At 36.7% G+C, this 19,204-nt stretch overlaps 1 protein-coding gene and 1 pseudogene across 3 annotated transcripts in view; one reads left to right on the plus strand and one right to left on the minus strand.

Moving 5' to 3' along the window:
• GALNTL6 (polypeptide N-acetylgalactosaminyltransferase like 6) overlaps positions 1-19,204 on the plus strand; it is a 1,198,528-nt gene that overhangs the window by 488,383 nt on the left and 690,941 nt on the right. For all 3 annotated transcript variants that reach the window (XM_056113868.1, XM_056113867.1, XM_056113866.1), the window contains exon 5: positions 4,541-4,707. In XM_056113868.1, coding sequence (XP_055969843.1) covers positions 4,541-4,707 — 167 coding nt within the window. The remainder of the gene's footprint in view (positions 1-4,540; positions 4,708-19,204) is intronic.
• LOC130023676 (nicotinamide riboside kinase 1-like) lies at positions 12,496-13,088 on the minus strand (annotated as a pseudogene).

The following is a 19,204-nucleotide window of genomic DNA, read 5'->3' on the forward strand; positions in this document are numbered from 1 at the left end:
TAATCTCAACTATATCCAATATTATCTCTTAATTGGAAACCTAAAATAACCTCATTATAGGATGTATCCCATTCCTTGCTTCTTTTCAATTATTCATTGCAGTCAAGCCTAGACTATATAGAACTATAGTGAATGTTATGTCTCTGCACAATATTCACAATACTTGAGTTCCTGGTGCATTAAAAATGATTTTCAGAAAATATCATCCTCTGTAATCTGATCCCTGACTATCTCTGTGTGCCTCTGTTCTTTGCCTTTACAAGTTCTGCTACAGTGAACACGTAGCTGATTGGAACAACATGTTCTTATGTTTTAAGTTACAGGCATTAAAGTATGACATTGAAGCGTTAACCCTATAACATATGAAATACTAATTAGGAAAACTAGTTCCTGTTTAGTAGGCGATGAAATAAATGCATAGTGATTGTTGCCTCCCCTCACTTATATTCGTTATTCAAAACTAACTTTTCAGTCCTGTCAAAGGTAAAATAAATCACCAATTATCACTGCTGTATCAAACCTAACTGACATAGCAAGATTAGAACAGAAAAACGGTGTGTCTAAAGCCAGTGGTTGAAAATTGAATACTCTGACATTAAAACAATTGCTATGTAAATTGGTGCTTGGAAATGACTTCTACAGATATGCCCCATAGTATGCCTGTCACTAGCCAGATGCCAGGTTGACATTTTATTCTGCTATTCAGACTGAGACTGACTGCAACTTAGCTGAACCAAAACGATTCTGCGAGACATCATACCATGTCAAAAATTGAAAAGAACAGTAGCAAGTTTCTTCTCTTTTCTGAACATGGTCTCCTTAAAAAGTTGTTTTTATTTCTTGTTTTCTAGGAATTTGATATTCTGTAAAAATATTTATTCTTGTCTTCTGTATAGAAAGTCTTTCTTTTTATTTTTCACAGTCAAGTATTAAAAATTGACCAAGTGATAGTGTAGCAAGTAAGGCACTTGCATTGCGTGTGCACCCCAGGAGTGATTCTTGTGTGCAGAGACAGAAGTAACCCCTGCAAATGCCAGGTGTGGCCTCCAAAAGCAAATGCGTGTATGTACATATATGTGTGTATACATACATATATATATATAAAGTCATCTGAATTGTAGTTATTCAGTGTCGTTGTTTCAACACCAATACCTTCACCAGTGTCTACTTCCCTCCATCAATGTGATCCCCCACCCCACCTTTTCCCTCCCACCCACCAATTTGCCTGCATGGAGATTTGATAACTTCAGGCATTTGCTGTACTGTTGCTGAGAGTGTTTCTCGCTCAACCTCTCAACTTCTCCTCCTGGTCACTTCTCTCTAAGTTACCCTTATTTCATGCAGCCTTTCTCTGTTCTATCTCCTACTCCCCCAAATGGCATGCTTCCCACTGAAGGCTGATTCTTATATTTATTAAGAAAATCTTTTGAAAACAGAATGCATAGGGTATAACTGCTTGAACTGTCTTTTAAGAGTGAAGTCGTTTTATCACTCGATCACTTGACTTCCCGTTAATCATCGATTTGCTCCAGCGGGCTCCAGTAACGTCTCCATTTGTCCCTGTTGCGTGCTAGTGTAGCCCAATGGCGTCTGTTTGTTGTAGAACACGTAGAGCCTCAAAGCGATCATTCAGGATCTTGATGAAGAAGTCTGACCATCTGGTAGGTGGGCGACCAGACAGTCATTTGACATCTCATGGAATCCAGTCGGTAATGGCTCTAGTCCAGCTGTCATCTCCAAATCTCATTACGTGTCCAGCTCATCTGACTTTTGATGCCTTGGCAAACAAGACAGCATCCTTGATCGTCGACTGAGGTTGGAAGTTCGGATTTTTTCTCTCATTTGAGTGAAATGTGATACTCCAAGCATAGCTCTTTTGATTCCTCTTTGGGAGACCCGAATAGCGTTCTCATCCTGTTTTCATAGGGCTCAGGTCTCTGAGGCATATGTTAATGCAGGAAGAACAGCAGAATCGAAGAGATGTGCCTGAAGCCATGGTTCTTTGTCCTCTTTGCTATTTCTTCGATGCTCTTGAAGGCTTTTCAAGCCACTCTCTTTCTCCTGCACAACTCAGGTGCCAGGTCATTCATCATGTTGACTTCTCGACCTAGGTACACTGAGGTTGGAAGTCCGGATTTTTGCACTGTTGCACTCGGAAATGGTCGTTCCATTGAGAGTGAATGGAGCATCAAGAATGAGGCTGTTTCTCATAAACACTGTCTTCGTGAGATTCAGCTGTAGTCTGACCTTTCCACACTAACGGTCGAAGTCGGCCAGCATTTGTGCTGCTTGGCTAATCTTTGGTGATATTAGAACGATGTCATCAGAAAAGCGGAGGTGGTGTAGTTGCTGACCATCTAACTTCACTCCCATTCCTTTCCATTCCAGTTGTTGCATGTCATTCTCGAGGGTGGCACTGAGGAGTTTCAGTGAAATGGTATCATCCTGCCGAACCCCTCTCTTGACATCAATGACCACTTCTTTATAGAATGATGAGATCCTGGTAGTGAATCAGTAATACAGCTTATGGAGGATCCTGATATATTGAGTTTGAATGCCCTGATTGGCTAGGGCTTCAATGACTGCTTCAGTTTTGACTGAAGCCCCACAGAACAAGATAAGCGGAACTCTGAGAACTTGGACTCCAGGCTCAAAGGACCCATAGATAGATTCTCTGCTTGCTCCCACAAACCACAGGTGAGGAAGGGACTAAAACCAGGAGCCCCACCCTACCCTTCTCTGTCTGCTTCCACTAGCTGCCAGAGACCCAGGGATCGGATTGCGCACAGAAGACCCACCCTACCCCTACCAGTACCAGATAAATACCTCACCAGCAGACCTCCACTAACTCCACTACCTCCACTACACAGAATGCTTTCTGGACCACGCGGCCACTTTGCAGCCACACAACACATTATAAGACACTGAATACCCATCTTCCAGAATTGCCGCACCATATTTTTTAGAGTTCAAATATAGTTTGAATCATGGGAACACCTACAAGGGCGATTAGAGGCCTCCCCAAAAGACTCTATCCCTCTTGGAAAGTCTGGCAAGTTACCAGGAGTATTCCGCCTGCATGGAAGAACTTTGCAAGCTATCCGTTGTGTATTTGATATGCCAAAACCAGTAATTACAATGAGTCTCATTCCCCTGACCCTGAAGGCGTCACCAGTATGGCAGTGTTGACTGGATGAGGAAGGAGAGGCTGATAAAATCTCAAGGCCGAACAAGGTTGCCAAAACGAAGGAAGACAAAAATTGATTGTCTGTACTTTCAATGTACGTACACTAGCATCGAATGCATCCATCGAGGACCTAATGGTACAAATGCAAAAGACCAAGTACGACATCATTGGTCTGACTGAGACAAGAAGGCATCAATCACATCACGCCTTTTTCGACACAGGAGAAGAATTGTTCCTCAGAACATGAGATAAAAGAGGTATCAGTGTCTTTGTCAACACGAACTTGGCCAGGAGCATTGATTCATTCTAATGCCTAACAACCCGAATTGGATATTTACACTTGAATAGATGTGGCTCACTGCTGGAAGTTTCTATCTTTGTTGTCTACGCACCAACATCCAATTATGATGAAGGAGAAATTGAGAAGTTCTACATGGAGCTGGAGAAGTTCTATAAAGAAGACCACACCTTCTACAAGATCATTGTCAGTGATTTTAATGCCAAGATAGGACCGAGAAGATCAGCAGAAGAACTCTACATTGGGACCCATGGCCTAGAATGGAATGAACAGGGTGAGAGACTGTCTGAGTTCATCATGTCAACCAAGACCATCCATGGTAACTCACAGTTCCAGAAGGCCTAATCTAAACGTTGGACCTGGAAGTCTCCCAGTGAACGGTTCCACAACCGTTTACAAAATTCAATCCAAAAAATTTAAATTTGTGGTTTTTTTTTTTATCTCAGAAGACTTAACGGGTCAGCATGGAATTTTTCATAATAATTTCCACTGGGATTGTGATGATGTCTTAATTTATATCTTAATGGTATCTTTACTTGTTTTACTTTTGATTTTATTTTCCCTCTTAGAGCCTTAAACATACCCTAGTTGTAGAAATACACTGAAACCATAGTGATAATCATACATATTGTAGTAGTTAAACTGCCAACACTTCAAGAGAACCTACTGAAGTCTTAATCAGCTCAGTGGAAACAATATTAATGTACAAAATACGTACTTACTAATATCAGATTAGGAGAGGAAAATAAAAGTTAACAAAAGCAAGTTATTGCAATACATGCTTAAGCTTCCATTTGAGTTGCTTGTCTTAAACATCAGTAGTTCAGGAAGAATGATTTTGAAGGAGCCAGGGAAGTAACTAGTGATGGACAAAATCATTAATGAATTATTCAAATGAATAAAATGATCCTTACAATGCACAAGCTCTATTATAGAGAACTATATAGAGAACTATTATACTAAAATTAGTTTCACACTTTGTCAAGTGACAAGGAATTTGTACGTGATACATTTTCAGTTTGCTTTTGACATCCCCACCTCTTTACTATCTCCAGCTGTAAGCACAAGATGTACCTGGAAAGACTACCGAACACCAGCATCATTATCCCGTTTCATAATGAAGGTTGGACGTCACTCCTACGGACCATTCACAGTATCATTAACCGGACCCCCGAGACACTGATAGCAGAAATCATTCTGGTAGATGACTTCAGTGACAGAGGTAAGATACAGTTTATTTTTATCTTGTTCTTTCATCACGCACATCATTATTTTTAAGAAAAGGAGGAAGAAGATGATGATGTTTTGATTCTACCTGAAAGATGATTATGAAGTTGGGTCTATGTCATGATTTCACTAAATGTTAGCCAACTGAATAAGAATCTGAATAAGAAATTAGTGCTGTCATTTGGGTAACTATAAGAAATTTGCATTAAATTTCTGCTGTAAATTAGACAGGTGTTGGCAAAATGCCTCAATTTCTGCTTTCAGCTTTGGATAAATATTTCAAAATAGAAGGTCATGTGAATGTTGAAAGATTTCAGTAGCACTGTAAAACCAGGTACTATTTCTGAAAAAGTATCTACTCTGTTATTGACAGTGTGAAAAGATTCTTTAGGTTTTCTTGTATTACTTGATAAATACTAGGAATAGTAAGTAATGCAAATGAATATTTTATTTGAAAATCCTGGCTATTTTATATATAAACAATAGCAAAAATAGGCTCTACAATGTATTAGAAGATGATGTGTATTTTAATATTCTAGAAAATTCTATATTTTTCATATTAAAGGGAAACAGTATAAGAAATATCTTGGTATTTGAATTTGATTAATCCAACTTTGTTTAAATGCAGAAGTGATTCATTTTCTAAGGAAGTAAATTTCCTTATTCTTGACAGTTTGAAAGGAGGGACAACTTTTATTAATAATGTTAATTATTTCAGAATGTAATTTTTAATATTTTATTCATGAAGAAACTGTGCAACTATATGCATTTTAGTAAAAAAAAAAGAAAGGCAATAAATGAGTTTGATTGCATATTATCCTTATGCCTCAAGAGGTCACACTCCTTAGTTCATATGGTATAACTGAACATTTTAAAATGTCATTAGCTGTCACAACGTACTTTTCTTCATAGTTTTGAAAAATTATTTAAATGGAAAAACTGCTTGGTATGTTAATTTTTAGGTTTCTTTAACGGAATTTGTGACCTCAAAGCTTTTTTTCAAACACTTGCGTAAATGGAATATGAATAAAACTTATATCACAAAATTGGACTATCTTATACCATTAAATTTAGGTGGGAGACTTGCTATTTTGGTTTAATTTCAAAGATGTTTGTTGTCTGGAGTTGACGTTTATTCAATGCCTGTTGATGAATAAGATCCACTATCCATAACTGAAATCCATTATTTACTTTATTTAAATAATACATTGGTTGTCTTTTTATCTTGTTGAGGGTGAGGCATTACTTTATCGTTTTTCTTTTAACTTCAGGCTAAACAATAAAGAGTCCAGATTTAATAATCAGAAAAGTTTCTTTAAAATATGTGGAAAGGGAATGGGCCTGTGCATCACCCAAGTAATATTCTTTTTTTGCATGATTGGTACCTAAAGAAACACAGCAAAATAATTTTCTACAAAAAAGCATTGACTTGGTAAACTATATATTACAAAAAAATTTTGACCTGGAGGTAAATATAATAGGGAGCACTTAATAGCAGAAAATTATGATTTTTAGAGCATCTTTTGCTGAAAACTTTCTTAGGGGAAATTTTCAATTCAAAGTCACAGAAAAGGAGCAAATTGTGGCATCTACATGTGTGTTAACATCAAATCATTGTCATCTTTTATACAATTAAATTTTGATGTACTATTCTCTACATAAAATGTTACATGGTGAGTGTGATTTAGATGAGTAGGAATATAATCAATTCTTGTGAAGTTAATAGCAAAACAATAATTTCAGATGGATATGGTGAGCTTGACTTTCCTACTGGACATTTTTAAGGATCATATATTGAAACCCAGGAAAATCTTTAATTTAATATTCTGTTACAAAGAATTCACAAGGTGAATGAATTATGATCATTAGACTTCAACAAGTTCAATTGTTTTAAATATAACTAATTATTTTAATCTGCCCATGTGTATAAAAGTCAATTTTGAAGGAAAATTATTTTGAAAAAAAGTACTGTGTGATCTTTCAGAGTAGATTTTAATTCTGAAGTTGTATGGATAGGAATTACCCTTCATCAAAAATCTTTGTTTTACATTACAAATAATCCTATGATAAAACACTAGGTATCTAGGTAGATCTGTGAAACAGCACTCCTGTCTCATAATTTATGGGAAACACATAAAATTCATAATATAAACGCAGGGTAAAAGCTTATCAGTAGTATTAATTATATGCCAGTGGGTAAATTAACTCTCTGTCTCAGAATGTTTCTATGAAAATTGGAAAAATAATAGTAACTACTCTTATTTCCATAATGATAGGCATTAGCCATGAAAGACTGAGTGAATTGGCCACACACAGGAAAGAAATTGCTTTCAGCCATTAGCTAAATAGTTAATATGCACACCCAGTACCAAAATATAGTTTCTTTATTTTTCTTCTTAATTAAATCCGAAATAATCCATATGAATTTTTCTCATCTATCCATCTAGCTAGCTAATCTTTGGAAGCAACAGAAATCAGAGAGCAGGTGAAGATCAAGTTTGTAATTTGTGATGTTAGCAAAATTAAAGGCTGCCTTTACATTTGTTTAAAAGTCTAAGTTTACCTATAAGGAGGTAATTTAATCAAGACATTGAAGAAAATTAAAATTCTATTTTATGGAAGGGAGTATAATTTGTCTTAAAGATATCTGGGGTATTTTATTTTAAGAGAAATTTTATTCTCTTTTTTCTTATAATTTTACATAAAGTTATGCTATTAAATATTGTGAAACTGTAGACATGAAAGTATATCATTTTTAACAAACCAGATATCATGAGTGTGCAGTGTAAAAGTTATTTTACCAATATTTCCAAAGTAAAGTAGGATTTTTTTATTGCGTCTGTAAAATATTTCTAGAATTTAAAGTATATTTCAAAACTACATTTCAATTTTAAGTCTTTTCAGCTTGCTTAACATCTTGCGGTATGTATTGTCTGGATATTCCTTTGACCTAAGCAATAAAACTTTGACAAGATAGTAAAATATCATCACCTTATATATCATATCCTCCAGGTTATGCATGCCAAGAGGAGAAAAAACCTGATTAATGTTATTTTCTAGCCATGTTAGTAACAAATGTGTAAAAATATCTGGAATTTGTAGTTCTCTCAAATGTACTACCATGATTGAAAACAAGAAATATTGCATTGTATAGCAAGAGAACAGAGGCAGGAATAAACCCTGAGAACAGCTGAGTGTGGCCCAAAAATAATAATAAAATGAATAAAAAAGAAACAGATATCCCATCAAGCTGTTCTCAGTTTAGAGATTCTTCCCGGAGCAAGTCGAGTCAAGAGAATCTTGTCGTAGCCTGAGAACATGGACTCTCTCTAAAAAACCATGAGGTGAGGCCCACAGCTAAGTTCCCAGTGACAGCACTCTGTTTTTGCTATCTGAAGCTTGCCAAAGTCAGTGAATATGATTTTTCCCCCAGTAAACTCTCAGAAATGCATTTAACAACTTAACTTGAGGCCTGTAACAAGGCTTCATGATGACTTTAAAGCAGGACTAATCCTGGGCTTATCTCCAAATTCCAGGCAACCTTAACAGCATCCACATGGAAAATGTTGAAATGTGTGAAATAAGCTGGGGCTTAACCTTCCAGATAGGGGATATTTGAATCTGACAATTCTCTAAACTTTGTATGCTCAGATGAATGCAAGTTCAAAATGAGGCTAGTCACAGGAGTCACTGGCACACTTGCCTTAATGCAAGGAGAGAATCCTGCCCTGGGTACAGGTGCTCTCGCTCACTCTGGCCCCTTTTTGTTGCCATTGCCCAGGGAAGGAAAGAGAGGCAGGTGAGAACTCGATTTCACAAACACTTATTTTTTCCTAGTACTTAGAGGAGAACCCACACTCGAAACTATCTTCCCAAATGACCAGTAGTAAAAATTGCAACGAAATTTTACAATTTGATATTTCTGGTTGATATTTCCTTAGAGAGCATGGATCTTTGCTTCCCAAAGTCTGATCTGTAGCCCAGTATCAGTAGTATCACTTATAAGAAACACAAAATCTCAGACCACTTCAGCATGTATCAATACGTTTCTGTTCAACAAAATTTGTGCATCGGTGTTATGCAAATCAAAGATGTGCTTCAAAATTTGAATTGAAATTTTAGTAATATGGATGCATAAGTAGCATAACTTTGAAAATACCCTATCATGCATACATGTATTATTAAAAATGTTTATATTTTTATTATTTTGTGTATAAGCAACACTCCTTGTAAGAATAAGTTGGGATGGAAATTACATAGCATTCCCTCTATATTATTTTGTCTAACTTATTTTATTCCATTTCTTTGTAAAATTTACCTTCTTTGTTACACAAATACATTCTGTCTGTTTTATTTCATAATCATTCAGTAGTTTTCAAAGGGTTTACTTTGATTCTGCCTAACTCAGAAGGGGAAATATATAGAACAGATAGCATCCTATTGATAAAACAACTTATTTGAAGATTTATATTACCATAAAAATTACATACCCTTTATGTATCTCAGTTTCTAAAGTCTTTAAAATCACAGGAATTAAATCATTTCACAAACCAACATGACCAGTCTTGCAAGATCAGTTCTACTTTACACAAATGGTCACCAAGTACATATTAAGTAAGCTAAGTTTCCAAGAGCAAACAAATCAGCTTACATGAATTTTGTAACTATTCAAAGTTGGAAGATATCAGTGTGAAAAGGTTGTAAAATAGATGAAAAATGATAGTGCTTTTCTATTTTATATGATAAAATATGAACACTTAAAGTGCATATAAAGATTCTGAGATGACAGTCAACAAAAATGCTTTAGTGCTGGCATTCCATCAAACACTTCACTAAACTGTGAGAAAAGCAATTTTTATATCTCACTTTTATTGAGAGCTAGTCACTCTCAAAGATAGGGGGTTTACTTTGATTTGGTAATCACAGTTTAAAAATTGTAAGGGTTACTGTGTTTTTAAAATTAAAATACAATATTAATATAAGCGAGTCTGGAGCGATAGCAGGGGTTGGAGCAATAGAATGGTGGTACGGTGTTTGCCTTGTGTGCAGCCAGCAGGGCCGAGCTGGGTTCGATTCCTTTGCCCCTCTTGGAGAGCCTGGCAAGCTACTAAGAGTATCTCGCTTGCACAGCAAAGCCTGGCAAGCTACCCATCACGGTCACGGTCCTCCCGTTGTTCATCAATTTTCTCGAGCAGTCCCAGTAATGTCTCCATCATGAGACTTGTTGTTACTGTGTTTGGCATATCAAGTACATCACGGGTAGCTTGCCAGGCTCTACCGTGTGGGCGAGATACTCTCAGTAGCTTGTCTGGCTCTCCGAGAGGGGCAGAGGAATCGAACTCGGTTCGGCCATGTTGGCTGTGTGCAAGGCAAACACCCTACCGCTGTGCTATCGCTCCAGCCCGAGATACCCATGATGTATTCAATATGCCAAGCACAGTAACAACAAGTCTCAAAATGAAGATGTTACTGGGCCCTCTTGAGCAAATCCATGAACAAGGGGAGGACAGTGACAGTGACAGTTCTAATGTAGAATATGATAATGTATTTGGGAGAATGTAATTATCAGAATGGAATACTTTTACTCTAATTTTCAACACAAAAACATTATGGAAAATGGGCAATTGGGGAGACAAAATCTAAGTTTCACTGTCTAGTTTGGCTAGATGTTTAAGTATCAAAAATAATGGGACAGAAAATGTCACAGTTAAATATGTGTTATTGCTTCATTTTCCTTTCTCACTAAAAATGTTATTGAGTACTTCAGTAACTGAAATAAATGAAAACAAAGCATAACTTCATCTTGAGAAGGCTGAGCAGTTCCCATGGAATATAAAAAATATAAAAAGGTTAGTCAGTTTGAGAGCTCAAAGTGTTAATAGGTGCTCTGTAGCACTGTAGCACTGTCGCACTGTCCTCCCGTAGTCCATCGATTTGTTCGAGTGGGCCCAGTAATGTCTCCATCTTGAGACTTGTCGTTACTGTGTTTGGCATATCAAATATGTCTGGGTAGCTTGCCAGGATTTGCTGTGCAGGCGAGATACTCTCAGTAGCTTGCTGGGCTCTCCGAGAGGGGCGGAGGAATCGAACCTGGCTCGACTGGCCGGCTGCATGCAAGGCAAACACCCTACAGCTGTGCTATCGCCCCAACCTAAATTAATTTTCCTGGGAACCAGTTGCATTTGAAAGAAATGATAAATCCCATCTAAGATATTTTTCCTATTGGAATTTTACTATATTTTGCAGTTGTTTCTTCTTCAATATTAGTTTGAAACATATGAAGTTGTGATTTTTGTGCATCATTAGTGCCTGTGTAACAATTCCATATAATTCAATTGTAATGACAACCAAACTTTTTAAAACCTGTCTCTGGGTTGAGTAGTTACCTAGAGATCTTGTTATATATTGATTCTTTTAAAGCTAGAGGAAGGCTACTCTAATTATCAGGTACTGGATAGGCCAATCTGGCTTTCTAGTTGCTTTTGCTGGAGAAAAACTCCACACGGTTGAATTAATATGAGTTTGGCATGGAAGAGATGCTTCTTTTCAAAGGAAATTGTCATGGCTCACCAATGTCACAAAGGCATGACTTCTTCAAGAAAAAGAAATTGTGCAACTTATTTTATGGCAGATTAAATCCCATTTATTTTGCTTGCAGACAGCTGTTTTGAGTAGGGTGTCACTTGTATGAAATCGTTTTATGGATGTTGAGCTTCAGATCTTGGTCTAGCACAACTTTCTCTGATGAAATAAAAGGTGATGTTTTATGATTGTTCCTCTTGTCAGCAAGCCTCAGCTGTGAGCTTTAATAATACATGCTTGGGGTTTCGAGTGTCCCCTTTAGATGTCTGAATATCCACCTGCTTGAAGTTAAAAAAAATTATTGAATTGACACAAAATGACAAATATTTCTTCCTTTATCCTCATTATAACACTTAGGATGTTATCCTTCAAGGTTTATGAGAAGCTGACAAGTTTTAAACATCAAACGTATCCATGTTATGAGGCACATTTTAATAAAATTCTAGTAGGAAAATAGTATTATATGTTAGGTGAGAAATAATTGCAGATTATAATAGGATCTGTTAGGTGAGCGAATCACAGGTGACATGATGCTTTTGAAACACTTCTATAAAGGAGTCAAATGTATTGGACCCAGTGACCTGTTAGGTAAAACTCCATCAATTTTATATGCCTTAATATACATTATACTAGACAAAAATGTATAGTTTCATAGTAGGTACATGGGATTTATCTTTAATTTCTTTTTTAAATTTTAATTGATATTCACTAATTTATTTATAAATAATTATGTGATATTATCATGGTAGCTGTGTTTTTTTTTTAATTTTTAAAATGGTGTTTATTTCTGAAGTATTTGCAAAACATAAATACAAAAATTTCCTTAAGAGGGTTAGAGAAGAAAGCGGGAACGTGTTAGACATATTATAACAAGGTCATCAGCATTTTAATATTACTTGGTCCAAACATTAAACAGTTCTACTGAAATAGCAGGTGTCAGCTAAAAAAAATTATTTTATTTTATTTTCCAGCTAAAAATTTTAAAGAAAATAACATAAATATCATTATGAGATGTAACAAAGGGTTAGGATTTTAACCTTAAAGTACTCTTCCAGTACCCTTAAAGTAACCATATAACAAAATAATCTGCCTCAAGCTCATCAAAGCCTCTGATTTGGAATTATTTTCAAGGCAGTGAATGAACGGAAACAGTCACTCCTATATGAGCACTCTTGTATACTATTCTTGGCTATGTAATGAACTAGTTTCCTGACCGTTCCTTTGCCATCCACCTTGACAGAATCGTGGAACAGTTTTGCTTTGACAGTTCTTGCATGAGATCTTCGAACACTTGTGCAAAGAGGTTTCATTCCATCCAGGTAAACTTTCTCCCAGAGGACGCTCTCCATCCCCTGCCTGTGCTTCAGGTACATGGCCCACACGTGGCCGTCAACGTACCCTGGGCGGTCTGGAGGCCCATAGACTCGGGTACTTCTCCTCCTCTTACATTCTTCATACAGGATGCTCAGGAAATAGCTTCTATTCCGTATTCTGTCTAGGGGTTATAATTAAAGAGAAGGAAGTCTTCGATGATTAAAATGGGAATGTCCTCAGTGCTCTCCCAGTCTGTCACTGGTGATTGCCTTGGGCTTTCCATCCAGCAGGAAATGGTTGACATCATTTTTTTCATGTTAAGGGCTTCAAGCACATCATACTTGCAGAAATCCATTTTTATCTTTTTCTCTCTGAGACTCTGGCTTAAAGAAATCATCTTGAGATATGACACTGCAGTTTAGCCAGTGTTGTCTTTCCGCCTTTTGTCACGCCCCCAATTCCAATCACAAAGGTTTTCATAATTAGCTTTGAAAATCACGTCTTCCAGGCAGAACAAATGGACTCCTCCCCAGCCAAGAGAAGGGTGCGTGCCTATCATTGCCCAAGGCCAGCCCAGTCACTGCCCGGCGCCTCTGCCTGGCAGGTCACAGGCTGCCAGAGCTGTGGGGCAACAGGGGACTGAGTCTCGCTGCAGGGGACACAGCCAGGACAGGGCTCCCGCTGTGTGCTTTTAAAGATAATTTTTAGGTATTGATATAATATGTTTGCTTTTGCAAACTACTCAAATTCATTATATTACTTAAAAAACAGAACTTTAATTCTACTGAACTATACACTCATAGTTCTATAGATTTATTTTCATTATATCACAACCAAAATTCTATTTTTTATTCCTTTCAATGAACTATATCCCTTTTTATCATATGTCTTTTAATTTTTTTTAATTAAAGTTCCACGATTCACAAAGTTAATGATAGTTTAGGGATACAATAATTCAACACCAATCCCTCTGATTCTTTAGTTTTGCTGAGAAACTGGAATCATTCTGGTAACTTGAATTTTTTTTACTTAATTTTTTGTTTTACTTTTTGGGTCAGACCCAGCAATACTCAGGGGTTATTCCTGGCTCTGCACTCAGGAATTACTCCTGGTGGTGCTTGGGGGACCATATGGGATGCAGGGAATAGAACCTGGGTTAGTCGCTCTACCCGCTGTACTATCGCTCTGGCCCCCTAACTTGAATTTAGTAAACTAAACTACAAGTACAGAAATACTCTAGCTCATTGAACTTAATTTTTTAAAAACTCACTCTTTATCTTAGGAACAGGATAATGTCACTGTCACTGTCCTCCCTTCGTTCATCGATTTGCTCGAGCAGGCCCAGAAACATTGTGAGACTTGTTACTGTGTTTGGCATATCAAATACTCCACGGGTCGCTTGTCAGGCTTTGCTGTGCGGGTGAGATACTCTCGGTAGCTTGCCGGGCTTTCCGAGAGGGGCTGAGGAATCGAACTTGGGTTGGCCATGTTGGCTGCATGCAAGGCAAATGCTCTATCCACTGTGCTATCGCTCCAGCCCGAAACAGGATAATAATGGACATTATTATTTCACTATACATACACTTTTGGAAATAAAAATCTATAAGGATGAGAATATAACACATATATCCGACCACCTATAATGGCCTTCTAGAACTGTGCGTGCCTAATCAGAGCCTTCCTCCTAAGAAAAACACTGTTTCTAACTTTGTAAAAGACTAGCTAAGTCATAAAATGGGTCACACAGCATAGTTAAATACAGACAGGTGTAAAGTAGAATTTATTGAAATCCTGAATGGGTTTTAGGCTGGCCTCTGATAGGTTGTATCATTCTGGCTATTTTCTGTGTATGTTCTTCCAGAGCTCATTCAACTAACAAGCCTACTTCACTTGACAGAAACTAAGACACTTTTGAGATTTTTGTATTGCCTAGAATAACTGTAAAATGTTTTTAAGATTATGAGAGCTGGGTATGTGTGTGCACACGGGGAGAGTAAAAAGAGAGGGGGTGGGAGTGTATAGGCTATATTGTCTGTCATTAGATCAAATACTAATTAAATACCCATCCTTTTTCCCCCATCTCCTCAAATTGGATGCAGAATTTTATGTGAAATATATATCTACAATCTACTTGAAAAATTGGTCTCCGACACCTAATACAGAAAATCCTGATGCAATGCTTTATTGTGGTAGGATAAGGGTGAAAATGAACTAGTTCATACCTTGAATTACATTCTGGAAAAAATATATCTCTGTAAACTCAACTGTTGAGTTTTATAAATTGTATATCTACAAGATCATTACAATTCTTCCAATTTGTTAGGGATGATTTAGGGTTTGAAATATTTTTTTCTTATTGGATACATTCCAGCTACCCTGCTGTTTTCCGAATAGAGACACTTAAAAAAAAAAGAAATGAAAAGGTTCTACGGATGAAAGAAGATGTTATTTTATAATAATGAATATTATAATGTTATAGAATAATAGTAATGATATGTATGGAAGGAGTAATTACATCCAATAGTTTAGAAACACAATCTGAAATCCAAAGCCTGCTCTTCGACTTAAAGGTCTTGGACGTTGGAATCAATTAGAAAAGAGACTAGATCAAAAGCAAGACATGGTTCCACTATTTTTCTCTTTTTCAAATATTTTTCTCTATATTAAAAATAAAATCAACTAGAAATGGTAGGGGGAATGTTGTCCAATAAAGAGATAGCAAGATCATCTGTGACCCTTTCAAATAAGTCCCTGCCTGGAGCTCTAAACCATCACCACCTGCTCATAGAAATTGCAAGATTGAACTTTTTGCCATGAAAAATCTTCATGAAATAATGGTAAAGGAAATAATTTCCCACCAATGGAGTCAGATAAACTGGATATATATATATGTATATATATAACATAATAAAGTATGTGCACTTGATGTTGGTCTTAGGGAAAATGTTATTTTAATTGAAAATAAAGTAATTATAACAGGTAGATATATTTGTTAATTTTTTATTTACTTACTTATTTGTAGAATGGGGTGGGGGATTCTACCTGATGTGCACAGGGCTTACCCCTGGTTCTGTGCCCAGGGATCACTCTTGGAACTGCTCAGAGAAATCTGGGCCAACTGCATGGAAGGCACAGGCATTCCCAACTGTTACCATATCTGTCGGTTTATTAAATTTTAGTCAGGCTTACCCCAGCAGGAGGCATTCTCCGCATGCTCAGATTCTCTTTGACCTTTACATCTTCCTTCACTTGTATACGACGTTCTATGATATTATGCTCTCCTGACTGGGGAACATTATTGAGGAATAGATGATGAAGTCAGGTAGACAGTCAAATCTCAAGCCAGAATTGTGGTTTATTGCAAAATGAACATGTACACTGGATGGAGAGAGCAAGGCAATCTCATGAGTGAGGAGTGTGCTGTATGGGCTTAACTTTAAAAAAAATCTTCTCCATCAGTTCCTGGTTCTATCCTGGGGGAAGAAAGAGCTTTATTTGTGCTGGTATCTGCTTTGATTCTGCATTCACTCCAGTGAGACTAAAGCTCCTGTGCCCTGGAACTTTCCCTTTAGTTTTGCCTTCCAGGTCTAGTGCCCCATGTGGAAGTTAATGGCAATCACAGTGAAGTTCTCTGGTCGAAAGCAATCACAGTGAGATCCACTGGGCAGGTCTACAGCATTTCCAGGAGATGGTTATTTTCCTTTATCCACTTCTAATTCAAAAGTTTCAGAGATGACTGGGTTTGGAGCTTCACTGGTGGAAAGACAAGAAGGTGACTTGGATCTCTGCTTTCATTATACCTGAGGAACTGATTCCCCAATGACTCAATATTCTACCTCACTCATACCCTACTGTAACCTGATTGATGGTTATGTATAATAAGTAAAGAACACGGAAAATTAACTTATCATTTAAACATAAACTTTAAGTTTTAGAAATACTAGTCATTTAACACAGTGAGTAGGGTGTTTGCCTTGCACGTGGCCGACCTGACCAATTCAGGTTTGATTCCTCCGCCCCTCTTGGAGAGCCCGGCAAGCTACTGAGAGTATCTCACCAGCACGGCAAAGACTGACAAGCTACCCGTGATGTATTCGATATGCCAAACACAGTAACAAGTGTCAAAATGGAGACGTTACTGGGCCCACTCGAGCAAATTGATGAACAACAAGAGGACAGTGACAGTGACAGTGATAGTCATTTAATATATCTTTGTTCATTTTTATCTATTTCAGAATTCCAAAGTGTAATCTATTTTGCTAATCTTAGAGAAAGCTTTTAATTTATGTGAAAATAGTTAATACTCTATTATAAACTTGAAGTTGTTAACATTGAAAGAGTTTCTGGTCATTAAGTATTAGAGATAGCATCACTAATAACAGAGAAAGCAAATAATCTTTTCCAAGATTTTTGAGTTCAACTTGTTTGGACTCATCCTAGGCATAAACTCTGACTTTCTCATTATTATCTTTGTAATCACACAAAAGTCATATATCTTATTTGTCATAAATTTTTTCGTAAATCAGATTCCTAGGTAGAAATCAATTAAAACTACGGTGAATCATAAGGCAAGTGCACCATAATTTTTAGTCATTATTCTTTACTATAAAAGGCTATGTGATGTACAATTTTATCTCTAACAATTTTGATTATAGACTAAAGAACTATACTTTATGATCTTTATAAATATCATAAAACATCATTCAGCAACTCTTTAAGATTATTACTATTCAATTTTTATAATACCTTACTCAGAAGATCCCCTCTACCATCACAAAAAGTAACACACTATAATCTAAGGCATCTATTATCACTGTAATTTCAAAAAATTGATTATGAAGTTTTACAATTGTCATTAAAACTTTTTCCTTTTTTTGGGACACACCTGACAATGCACAGGGATTACTCCTGGCTCTGCACTCAGGAATTATCCCTGGTGGTGCTCAGGGGACCATATGGGATGCTGGGAATCGAACCAGGGTCGACTGCATGCAAGGAAAACGCCCTACCTGCTGTGCTATTGCTCCAGCTCAGCGGTATGGCGTTTGCCTTGCACGCAGCCAACATGGCCGACCTGAGTTCGATTCCTCCGCCCCTCTCAGAGAGCCCGGCAAGCTACCGAGAGTATCTCGCCCGCACGGCAGATACTAGCCTGGCAAGCTCCCCATGAAGTATTTGATATGCCAGAAACAGTAACAACAAAAGTCTCCAATGGAGACGTTACTGGGCCCGCTCGAGCAAATCAATGATCAAGGGAAGGGCCTTTACTTTTTACTTTTTTTTATTAAAACGTTTAATTTGAAGCCAGCGTATGCATACCTATAAGGCACTTGCCTTGTATGCTGTGTACCCAAGTTTGATTCCTTGCATCCCGTATGGTCCCCTCACATCCCTCAGGAATGACCACTAAGTGTAGATACAGGATTAAGTCCTGAGCACAGCCACTAATTTCCAAAACAAACAAAAAGTTTTAATTCTGACTAATACAATGAGACCTTTATGTGAAGAGTTCACAATGAATTGAGTAGTTTAAGTATATAATTTAATTCCACCTTAGTAAGTAAAACAGAATTAGAAAATAAAAACAAATTTAAAAGATACTAATTTATTACCAGACCTCCAAACTTTATTTCACATTGCTTGCACCCGTCATTATCAAGGACCTGTTCTTTATTCATCTTTCGTAAACATTTCCATAGATGACATCTCTCTAAATTCTCCTGAATATTGATGATCCATGGAATTCTACTCCACATATTGCTATTATGATTGATAAATTTCTGCTTTCTGTACAGTTAAGCTCTTCTTGTAATTATGAACTGAACATTCCATCAACAATTAAACTTCTAGGCATCAATAATGCATAATAATGGTTAAACTCAGTATGTTTAATCTCTTCCCATTTAAACCATAAATTTCTCCTTTTTATATAAACATTCAGAACTTTATAAATGTCAAAACAAAGTTTCCTTCCTGATTACCCCTTATCAAAATGAAATATAGAATAATACATATTAATATATTTAATTGTAAAAGTGTTAAATCAGAACTCTAACTCTCTCGGCACTTGCATTTACTATGAAGCTCAATTCTGTCCTTGCCTTTCTAGCTGCCTTCATGTGAAAAATATCTTGGAGTTCATCTCCAAATCTAATATGGGAAATCTTAAACAAAAATCAAAATGTATGTACTGCATTTTTTCCAAGTTGTAACTTTTCAGTAAGGACAAAAGTTCATAGAGTCCTATTAATTCTGTAACCCTGACAAAAACCAGAGACATTTTAAGAGCTGCAAAAGCGAGGCTGACCCACCTTTAGACACTGGGTATAATTGAGGACAATTTCAACTTCCATTAAGAGCTTTGTTATGTACAGACCCTGTCAAAAAAGCAAGATAAGCTTATATCACTGAGAAAAAAAAACCAGCAATTCATCTGCATTCATTTCAATTTGAAACAAGCTGATAGAGGACATGAAATACATAATTTGACAGCTTGTGTTTTAGTGATTGTTCTGACTCATGTGAGACTTTCTAGTATTCTTTTCACTGCTTCTAATTACTAGAGGTCATATTCCAAATTTATATTCTTTTTTTTG

This window comes from Sorex fumeus, unplaced genomic scaffold (genome assembly GCF_029834395.1).
Source record: "Sorex fumeus unplaced genomic scaffold, SorFum_2.1 ptg000024l, whole genome shotgun sequence".
NCBI classification, from domain to species: Eukaryota; Metazoa; Chordata; class Mammalia; order Eulipotyphla; family Soricidae; genus Sorex; species Sorex fumeus.